At 39.8% G+C, this 12,073-nt stretch overlaps 1 protein-coding gene across 2 annotated transcripts in view; it reads right to left on the bottom strand.

Moving 5' to 3' along the window:
- The window catches only part of APP (amyloid beta precursor protein), a 205,621-nt gene that overhangs the window by 138,319 nt on the left and 55,229 nt on the right, over nt 1–12,073 (bottom strand). For both annotated transcript variants that reach the window (XM_021403733.1, XM_021403724.1), the window contains exon 3: nt 125–254. In XM_021403733.1, the coding sequence (XP_021259408.1) occupies nt 125–254 (130 nt within the window). The remainder of the gene's footprint in view (nt 1–124; nt 255–12,073) is intronic.

Here is a 12,073-nt window from a genome sequence, read left to right on the forward strand (position 1 = left end):
ACTAGACAATAGACAAAACCCACTTCAGAAAATATAGTAATATAGAGATATATAAAAAAATAGTTTTGTAGACTCTCATGAAGGGATAGAAACATCAAAGAGCAGGAAAAAGACCACCACTCACCCAAACACCTGTAGGGAACCACAATATGTGGGTGACCGTTGCACTGCTTCCATCCTCTCTTGCACCAATTCTGGATTGTAACTGGCTGGTTGGCTTCAACAACATTGGTAATTTGCAATTCAGGGTAAACCTAACATCAAAAATATAAAGAAGAAATTGAAAAATGTTATCACAAACACGTATTCTGGGTCATGCGATATGTAAAATGGCTATCATAGCACCATACTCCATTTCCTAACTTCTCCCTCTTCTGTTGTACATTATATTTCAATTTATTTCATGGTATAAGTATAGACACTTACCTGAAAAGTTGGTGTATTTATTCATCACTAAAAAACATGCAGCTGCAAGCTCAGAATACAATGGTAGTAACAGCTGGCTGTCAAAATGTAACATGGCCACTTATACTTGCTTTAGCTAAGATTACCTAAACAAGTTTCTTAAATACCCTCTCCTTCAAGTCCAGGATATCACTGTCCTTGTAAAACTTAATATATATATTTTCCTAACCTCCATTCATCTAAAATTAATAGCACATTCTTTGTTTCCCTTAATTATTTTGACAAACACCATACTCTTCCCCACTGCAGTCCATATAGTATTCATTTTGTTGAATCAGTTATTCATCTTTATGTTTGCATCACCAATAGAAATGTATTTCCAATTTTCCCTGAATACTGAGATCAAAATCCAGCCTGTTCTTAATACCATAATATCCTTCTCCACCCACAACCATACCACCAGCATACTAGATGACTAATTTATTGGGAAGCAACGACTCTGATCGAACTACTTATTTGTCTTTTTAACTCCCTCAGTCCTTTAAACACAGCCACTTATCTTCTCATTTAAGAATTATCTTTGTCACTATCACCTCCTCTGTTCTGTTTTGTTGACTTTTTGGATGAGTCTAAGACTGAACTTTCACACAGACCCACCTCTCAGGCACCTCCTTTAGAGAGCATCTACAACGTGAGCTTTTCATTTCATAAGAAACACACTACCTCCCACCATGCAGAGGATCATGCTGTGAAGGATTTTCCAGTGTATGCAAATGAGATTCCTCAATGGATGAAACTGAAGATGTGCTCCAGAAGCACATCTATCACCTCCCCAGCCACCAATGGATGGTTAGTCCACACAACAAGGCTACATCTATCCAGAAGTAAAGACTGTAAAGTGTGCTGCTCAGCATGGATGCTCAGCCCCAGCTACACCACTCTGCACTCCCAACTTCCAGCATACCACACCACATTTACTACTGTAGCCTATGGTTCTCACTTTTCATTTTTCAGATCAGATGTCTATCTGCCCTAATATCAAACCCAGAAAACACTAGTTCTTCTTTACCTTTCCTCAAGCAATCCTTACCAGTTTCAGACTATGACAAATCTGAGGATTTAGGTAGACCAAAAACTACAGTCCACTCAAAACTACCGACACAGAAGAAAAGCAACTAATTGGAGATAATCCAAAAACATCCTACAGAAAAGAGATAACAATCCCAACTGAAGAGAGCTGAGTTGAGATTGTGTGGGTTCCAGAAGTCCAAAGCCAATGCTTGGAAAATCACCATATGAACTTCTACAGGCCCTCTCTGAGATTGGAAAAAAAAAAAAAAAAAAAGATTAGTCTTACTCCCATGTGCAGTCTTTTATGCTAGCCCAGCATGCTAGACCATCCACTTAAATGAAGCCCACAAAAGAGAACTGCAAATTTAGAGTTGAAAGCACTCCTAAATTTGGCAGATTGTGGTTTTGTTCTTTTGTTTACTCTTCAGCAGGTGACCAGGGCTGATGGTCAGCATCTATTTTACAAATACAGTATTTTCACTATAATTGCAGGAAGCATCTCCAGAAGATTTTACTGCTCCCCTTGAGCTTCAAATACTGGGTTCCGAATGGAAACAGTAAGGTGCAAATTAAATGAAAGCTATCCCGTCCTCTTCAACCTCCTTATCTTTGCCCTTCATTTCCCCAGATCTACCAGACAGGTCTGTACATGCTCATGCTCTCAACTCACATAACAGCACTGCCAGAATGGATTAGGATTCCACCACAGAGGGAAATTTCACACCTCACCTACTGTGAAAATAGTACACCATAAGGCAACAAAGCTGCCTCAAGAGCTAATGAGGAAGACACAACAGAAAGCTTTACTTTTCTTTGGACTCTGCCTTTATCACCATCACTCTATAGTCTTCCCAGTTTATACATCCCCAGACATCACACTGCATAATTAGGGTTTACAGGCACATACACTGGATGCTGGCACAAACCACACGCTTCATATAGCACATGGTGTCACTGACACATTCTCATGAGGGCCATTTTAACATTTCTCAGGGTTAAGTGTCACTCATCACGAAATAAAAAAAAACTAAAAAAAATTCAAAAAAGTTGGGCCAGAATGCAAAAAAAAAAAAAAAAAAGGAAGTACTTGGAGTTTTTATGCATACACAGAACATGTGCACAGCTTTAAGACAAGTAGAAAGAGTCCAGATCCATGAGAACAAAGACGTATTAAGCTGCTTTCCTCAGCTAAATTCCTAATGAGCAGGAGTGCATTATGACTGTAAATTCATACTGATACAATAAAACAGGGGAGGGTACACTATCTCTGTTTTCAATATCTCCTAAAACCATAATTTTAACTATTGGTTAGTATGTTAGACCAAATTATAAGGAGTTAATGGTGTTTGTCAAAAGGACACAAGGAAGAAGAAATACAAAGAAGCCTCTTCTTCTGTTTCTACATCAGTTACCAAATTCCTTATTTCCTTTGACAGCTCACACAAAGCTCTGTCCACCCTTCACAAGAGAAAGCAAGCTTTGAATGTCACTGTCAGTAGGTTAACACCAGTAAAGCGTATGAATTGAAGAAAGTACCCCTAGCTAGACTTATGTAAGATATTTGCTCTGAATTGAAGTGGGACCTACTTAGTGGCATAGAAAAATGGGATTCATATTTATTTTTAGTGTTCCTAATGAGCCATTGTTCCCTCTGGATAGGCAAGAGTGAGAGCTTTAGAAAATTATGGGACACTAAACTTTCAACTTTATCCCTACTTGTTGCACAGTAATACCTTCAATGTGTTTTATAAGAAGTGGTGGATGAAATGGAGGTCAACCACCTGTTTTCATGAGTAAATTTCTTTAAATTGACTTCAAAAGCTAAAACCAAAAAAGCCTCTGCACTGAGACCATTCAGAATTTAACGTGACCTTGTTTACATTTACATTCACCACTCTCAAGCCTGATGATGCTTGGATTGGAAGTAAAATGTGAATGTACGTACTTAATAAAAGGAGCTTTGATCAGTTTATACACAAAAGTATTGATGATAGAGTTATGTTACAAGATGCTAATCAAACGTGTATTATTCAACAGCATTATTATTTTTAACAAATCTGGAAGGAAAGAGTGAAAAGATGACATGAAAGTGGGAGGTAGAGGAAGAGATTAAAGTAATGCTGTGGACAAGCCAGAACCACAGCAATCTCCAGTGTCAGTGAGGAGGACTGGAGTCAGGCAGGAGGCATTTCCACACAGCCAGTCTACGTGTGCATGCTCCCAGGCCATTCAGACATCAGGAGCACAGGCCACTCCTGCAGGCCAGGAACACTATTTCAGGAAGAATCACATCAGAAAGCTGATGACAGGCACTGGTGAGCATGAGCTCCTCTTGGTACGCTGAGGGCAAGAGGGTCTGCACAGCTTCAGGCACACAGAGAGGCACCAGGCATGTTCACAGCTGTTCCTGGAATAGCGAGCCCAGCAGCAGGGCAGTGATTCAGAAGGACTGGGATGAACTGGAACGAGTTCAGAGGCGAGCCAGAGAGCAGCAATGAGATCAAGTGTCCTGTGCAGAGGAAGTGCTCGGCTCCAGGACTAATCTGCACAGTTGAAAACAGACAGGCCCATGGCCATTTAATATGTCTTTACTTCAGTTTTCACTGGCAGCCAGAATTCTCACATCCCTGAACCTAAACCTCTAGGTCGGAACTGGGAGAGCATGCTCTCTCCCACTGTAAGGGTAGAGAAAGTCCGAGATCGGCTCAGGAAACTGAATGTGTACAAGACCATTGGGCCAGATGACATGCATCTCAATGTTCCACAGGAGCTAGCTGATGTGGTTGCCAAGTCACTCTCCATCATACTTTAAGAGTCCAAATCAGAAATGCACATTAGTTTAAGTGCCATCACATGCCACCAGTCAGAAGTGGACACACTTTCTTATAATCATTTATTTTTATTCTCTTTCCCTAATCCTTCAGTTGTTTGCTGTGCCTACACATGGTATCTTGGCTTAAATTACATCACATGTTTAGTTTCTAGCTATGTCTTTTACCCTATGCATCAGCATCTGGCACAGCAAGGTGTTAAAGTCAACTTGAATTCAAACATAATTCTCAACTCTTTAATGTTACAATGAAAAAAGACTTTTGTTTCACCAAAAGCTCATTGTCCAGTCTCTCTAAAACACAATGCTTAAGAACTGGTGCAAATTTAGCCCAAATCTATCAAGTATTTGCCAACCCGTAACCTGCTTGAAATCTGCCTCAGTGACAGTGATATTAAAAACTAAATATAAAAGATAGGCCATTGGAAAGGTAGGAAGGAACATACATATAGCTAAGAGAATTTAAGAAATTATTGTTGTAAATAGAACAAATAATGGGGTGGTATTAGTAGTCACATCTTCAGCAATGTGATTAACCTGAATGTTCTGATTTACTTAAAGTGGAGGGTAACTCAAACTGAAATACAGTTTAATCACAGTCATATCTACAAATCTCCCCTTGGTTTGTGGACAAGTTTCCTTCCAATTGGACCATGAGAGATTTTACTTTTAATATTCTGTATCTATAATGTTGATATTACTTTAGTATTTAGAATTTTTCACTGAAATGGTCAGAATTAGCTTTTTAAAATTGTAAAAAATTACTGGATGTGATAAGTAACTATCTGCCTTTGTGCTTTAATGGAATGAAGAATTTTTTTTTATTATTATTTCAGTGAGATAGTTTGCAAACAGTTGATACAAGCACAAAAAAGCCTAACATTTAGGAATGTAGCGGTCTTAAAATTGTGGAATATGCTACTCTGGCAGTGAGCATATCTGAAGGACGACTAAATAATGCTTCAATTTTGAGGAAGAAAAGCCTTCAGTTCCAGATTAGCAAATTAGAGGTGGATTAAAAGTATTTCTTTCCAGAGTATATCTTTAAAAAAAAAAATCCTGCTGAGGATTTTCCTGTTAAAAACAGGGCAGAAAGCAGCCTACACATTAAAGCCACAAAAAGGAACAAAACACTTCTGCTGCCACATATTTTGCATAGTTCTATTATTGCAGAGCAGCAATGAGCAGACGTGCTGCACTCATTTCAAAGCATTTGGCATGTCCAGTCAAAGGAAGCACGCATTTTGGTGCATCCATGCACAGTATTTCTGCAAGCTTTCCAATCTAAAACTTGCAAAGCAGTAACACTGCAGACTTCCAGCTGTCCCAGGTCAACCACAACAGTAGTGGCATCACATGAGCACCAACAGCACAAGCACTGCCAAACCCAACTGAAAAACAGATTGCAAGACTGAGAACAGGGTATCTGCAAAACAGGAGCTGTACACAGACTCAAGTTAGTAGATGTCTCTTGTCAAAATATTCTAGTTGATTACTGTTTTTACAATTATTTTTCTACATTATGATAGAGCATCCTAATATTACGTAATTTTGAATTGTCATTGACTGATATATAAACCCAGGCTCAGGATTCGAGAAACAAGAGGTTTCAAAGAGTCAGGTCAGAATATAATATTCTGATCTGTTGTTTGCTTTTTATATTTTCTGCTGCATAGTTATATAATTTAAAGGTTGAAAACAGTATCAAAATTAAAAACTCTATTAAAAAAGACTCACAAACTGTTGTGGAAAGGCTCTCTCTTGAACTTCTTGACAAAACAGGGAGGGAAAAAAAAGAAAATGAATTGCACATGTTGATAACACATGCAACTATGTAGACTTCTGAACTGCCAAGCAAGGAAGGGGTTCCATGCAAGCTTTAGGAAAAATTCAACTCGCTGAAACAAAGGCCATGCTACATTGTCAAATTGACTACTCCAGGCAGCCCCTAAGGACCAAAATCTGCAGACAGCAGCTGTTGTGTTTCATGGGAAATGAACCATGTACATTGCCACACTTGCTCTTTTCACAATCACTACCTCCTTGTCTTTTCTGTTTTTCCTCAAAGAGATACTGTGCAGAAATAGTACTGTTCTCCTTCCAACTAATCTATGCCTATAGAAAGTTATGAACTGGGCTCTTCTCATCACTCAGTAAAAGAACAGTTGCACCTCAAGTACCTCAAGTAGCACTGCAAATATTGGAATACTAGCATGGTTGCACAGTGCATGCTCTGTAACGCTGGCTTGTGGTCCCATCAGTCACCTGGCTAAGATCAGTCATCTCTCCAGAGCAGCACACTTCCACAAGTCAACAATGAAGCCTTTTGTTTTCTGCCAAGTCTTAGCTGGCTCAGTTACACTCTGTCACACCTGACCACACTCCCTCGCTGTTGGCTTCGTCAGCCACGTGGGTGGTCTCACACACACAAGCAAACCGACATCGTTATCTGGTATTTTTCATGCTATTCTGTGACCTAAGTAAGCCTTTCATTTCTCAATGAAAATGGCAAAAACAAATAAGCACAGCACCAGCTGCATTAGTGCCGTTTCCAAAGCATCTTTTAAACCTCTTTAGTTCTTCCACCAAGCATGCAAATCTAGTGATCTTTATGAGTAATCCTATCCTAGAGGAGGGGAGAGGGAGAAAGAAAAAATACAAAGAACAGGTGGGTGGGTGGGGGTGCATTGTGTGTGCAGCTGAATGGGGAATGGAAAAGGTAGATCGTGAACCAGGTGTTATCCACCAGTAGTGACACAAATGGGGGCAAAGAAAGAGAACAGGTAAGGCATTCCAAGTGCTTTTAGCACTGAGAGTTACAGATATATGAGCTAGTTTTAGTTCACTGGCCAGTTGGGGTTGGTTTGCCTACACCTTTCATGGGTACATGATCCCTTCTCCTAGAAATCCTTGATGTGTTTTTATCTGGAATTTCACAGAAAACTACCACTTATCTTGCAATTAAAGCATCTAAAAACCTGCCAGACATGAAGTAGTGTGCTCAACCTTAAACCACACATGGGACTCCATGCATTAGCAGAGACTTAATCCCATGCTGGCTTTCTCTGAGCGCTTTATCCACAGAGAGAGGGCTGAGTCCACTTTGCCATCTCTTTCTTTAGGCACAAGATAAGCTTTCGGCCATCCCATTCCCTCTTGAAGCATTGCATGGAGCACAGCATCACCAGAGAAAGGAAGGTGGGACAGCACAAGCAGCTCCAGAGCCTGAGTCTGTCTCATGGGATTCTTACAGGCTGCCATACCACATGTCCGTGGGAAGAAGGCAAGACAGAAGCTTCCTTTCCTGATCACATCAACATACAAAATGACAGTGACCTGTATAGAACAGCTAACATTCGAGGAGGATGATTAAACAAGACTGTGTTGGCTACAATAACAGCATCCAAGGGTCTGCAATAAAGGCTCAGTGACTTGAGATGAGTCATCAGGAGCAGCCCTTCGTATGAATCTTCTTTCAAAAAGACAAGAATTAAAAAAGAATTTTAAAAGTACAAACTTTCTATTTGGTTGTATTATCATAATGAAGACGGAACACTACTTCATCTCAAGCACAATAAACTTCAGGAAGTAATGGTAGGGAGAGCCAGACCTTCTGCCAGCAATTTTGCCCGAAGATGGGGTTGTGTTCCGAAGGCACTGAACTATACAATTAATTAGCACTGTGAAAATGACTATATGTGGAAAACTGCAGTTTCTCTCTCCTCTGCACTTAAAAAAAAAATCTTCAACATTAATGAGGTGTAACTTCCATTTTAAATCAAACTGTCTACCTGGAGAGCATACGTGGCTATAACTGACTGGATTGTTATTTCTGTTTGTTGAGTAGATTCCATTATAAGACATACCTCAACAGTAGCATGAAGTCTATAATAATATACTTGGGGAAAAAAATCTCTGTTCAACTATTTTGAGTTCGACTGCTCACAAGATGACCTACTTTGTGTCAAAGTTGTCCTCGGGGCCATGCAAGAACCATCACAAAGTAACAGGCCTGGGAACTCATTTCTAATAATCTAATTAATTTACGCATTCTTGAGTTTACTGCAGAACTAGCCACCGGGTGATTTATTAATCTAAGAGCCTAGATTCAGTTGCTCATATGCCCCAAAAGGCAAACAAGGCTGTGATTTCTCTTTTTCTGAAATCAGCTTTGGGGTCTAGTATCTAGAACATCACGCTGCAAGAAAACCATGCATTCAGCTTGGCTTCATTCTGTAGTAAAAGAATAGATAAAAGGGTTGGGAAATCTGCAACCTAGAGAAACAGTTAGGTTACCTGATATGCTACAATACCTTTACCTTAAAAATGGGGGGTGTTAAAGACAGGAAAGCAAGTACAGTGAGCGCATCAGAAGACATTCAGATTGTAATGTTTCCTGTTTGTAAATGCCATAGGAATATGTACTTGGTGTCTTGGATAGGTCCTTTAAGACAGGGCACTTAGAATAATTACTCAAGTAGCTTGAAGACAACACAGCCTTCTCCTCCTTTCAAATTAAGCAGTGATAATTTTCTGTTTTATAATTTTTATAATATATGTATATGTTAAATATGAGATATGCTACACTATGCACACAGTACAACTTTGAAACATGAACAGTGTTTAGCGTCAATATAAAATTGATACTACACACAATTTTTCCTTCCTAAACACAGTTTTCTTCACAAATATGTATAAATTTATGTTTTTTTTCCAAGTTGTCTAGTAATTCTCATTAGTACTAGATTTGTCAGTAGTCAGAAGTCTTAACTTCCTCACCACTCTCTTGCGCAGATGCAGTCATTCTGCCTACAAACTGCTCTCCTAAGACAGTAACCTGGGAAGAATACATAACTGAAGATAAATCAGGCATTTATTATCTCTACTATCGTGACTAAATTCATCTCAGATATCGTTAACTTTACCATCAATGTTCATCTATTGAAACTGTCACTGTGCATTTCGGAAACCCTACCTACTCAAGGGAAGTGTAATCTGGAGCAGCCACTAATACAGAGGTTTACTTACTGTTCTGCACTTCAAAGTGTGTCTGTTTCAAACAGGGGACTCTTTAAAATAACAATGCTCCAAAACATGTACAATAAATTCTGGTATTGTAGTACATACGCCTTGTCACAGTTCGAAAGTAGAACAAGCTGAACAAGTGTACTTCAGCTTGATTAGATCCATATGGACTTATTCAAGATTTCATTTTACAGTATCTGACTTCCCCCTTAAAAAAAAAACAATTCACCAAGATGTGTGCTATTGGAAGAACTTAAGGAGTTTGGAAACTACACCTCAAGAAAACAGAAAATGTCCACAAAAGTAGCTCATTTTTCCTTTATTTTTTCCCCTCCTTCTTCTTTCCTCCTTTTAACTATTCCTATCTTCTGTGAACTTTCATGTAAGTAATTTCTTTTGAGTCACAGAAAATGGAAAAACAAAATAATCAATAATCCAAGGAAATATTCCGTTCCTAAAACAGATGCATAAAGAAGTTGCATCTGTGTTTTCAGAATTCTTCAAAACAATAGTGAACTAGGTCAAAGAAAAACCAAGTGATGTGCCATAAATATCCCTGAGATTTCAGCAGAAATTCATTCCACATGTCCTTGTTGCAGGAGAAAAAAGCACAGTGAAGAGCTGCTCTGCAATGAAGGGAAGGCAAAGGAGGCCTCAGCAAGTCATTCAGAGAAGGAAGTTTGCTAAGGAAGCAACCTGTACGGAACAGCACCTACTGCTCATGTCTTTGACAAAGCTTACAAAACATTATTAAGATACAATACTCAGTGGGATCTTAAGAAATCTCTATTTAATAATTCACTTTTACTCACAAATAGAACTTACTGTTTTTCTCATTCTGCTTCACAATGTCTCAGTTCCCCTAGGGAACATGGGAACAGAAGACTAGTATGGAGATACTGGTACCAGCTGCAACTGTAGTAGCAGCCATGAATTTTAAATGCTAATACTTTTTTGTTTGCTTAACACCCTAACTCAAGTACGTTGAAATCATGATGCTAAGTGCTCATGCAGTTTTCACTAGGACATAACATCTGTAAATATTAATTCCTCACTCTCAAAGATCACAGGACCTTACACTGCAAGCTTTTAATTCATATTAACTCAAAATCCATTAAGAGTTGTGTTACTTCTTCCTGACTGCTCATTCAGTCAAGAAATTTCCAACTGAACACTCCATTTAGTATTTATGTCTGTATATTTATACACACACACATATAGAATACCTGTAGTGACAGACTGAAGTTGCCATGGTTCTAAGGCACCTACAGTGCTTCCCAGGGCAAGTCAGCTGCATAACACGCAGTTATCAGTAAAATTGTAAGATCTTAATACCATTCTTTCAGTGCAAAAATCCATTCAACAGAAAGTGAGCCTTCATAATTGCGGCAGCACCACAGACCCATCAGGCTCAACTTATTTCATGGTAAGAGTTCGCAGCTTCTCCAAGCCACACTTCACCCCTGAGCAACCAGAGCAAGTCCCACCACTCATAGGAAGTTACCGAGACAACACAGGAAAGGGCTGGGTCCCAAGCTTTCCAGTCATTTTCTCCCTAAGCGTAGAAATGAACATTGCTGTGCAGCAATTGGTACGTGGTGAAAGGTCCCTACGGAAGCTACTCTTAACTTTGTACATAAGCACCAAGTCAGATGTGCATCAACCTCCCAGCCACTGGGCTGTCCATAGGCATCTGTATATTTAAAAGAAGCAGTTTAGAAGCATGCAAAGAACAAACTGTCTCAGCATTCCATCCCCCACCAGAAAAAACAGATAAACATTTTCTTGCCAGCAGTCTTCCTCCTGCAGTCTGTTCCCACACAGATGGCAAAACTTGTTTTGAGGCCTTGTATTGCATGTTCCGCTGAAGTCAATGGGAACCCTGACACCAACTTCACTAACAAAGATTGAATCCATCAGCTCTAAGAAAGCCAAGAGAAAGAAAATAAAAATCTCTTTTTTTCTCCTACAAAGAACAATTTCAAAAGGATTAGGATGGTTGCCAAATGGAGAAACTAGAAGTACTTCACAATGCTCCAAATTATTCCATTGACCACAGCGATGTTAATCCCCAGAGATGAACACTGCTGCGGCATAACAAGAAGTCAAACCACATCCAACAAAACTTATGCAGAAATATATGTAGAACATTGTTCTCAAGCAGAATTACTATGTGCATTTCCAAGTTATCAAAAGCACACTGAGCAAAGGGAACATGAGGATAAATCATAGAATCATACAGAATAGCTTAGGCTGGAAGGGAGCTCAAAGCCCCCCCTGCCCCAACCGGCTGCCATGTGCAGGGCTGCCTCCCACCAGCTCAGGCTGCCCAGGGCCCCAGCCAACCTGGCCTTGAGCGCCTCCAGGAATGGGGCACCACAGCTTCTCTGGGCAGCCTGTGCCAGCACCACACTGCCCTCTGAGGAAAGAATTTCTTCCTAACCTCTAACTTAGATTTTGCTTCTTTGAGTTTAAAGCCATTCCCCATTGTCCCATCACTATCAGACCATGTAATAAGTCAGTCTCCCTCCTGTTTATAAGCTCCTTTCAAGTATTGAAAGGCTTCCCTTCTTCAAGCTAAACTAAGAGTCCAAATCAATTAGGAATGTCCTGAGATCTGCGGATCCTGAACTCCCTAGCGCAGAGCAAGGAGGACTGTAATGGTGCATGTACTTCCCAATCCAAAATACTGCGCACTTGCAATGTGACATCCAGAATTCCCCCTGCACCTTGCCAGCAATC

Source organism: Numida meleagris, chromosome 1, assembly GCF_002078875.1.
Source record: "Numida meleagris isolate 19003 breed g44 Domestic line chromosome 1, NumMel1.0, whole genome shotgun sequence".
NCBI lineage: Eukaryota > Metazoa > Chordata > Aves > Galliformes > Numididae > Numida > Numida meleagris.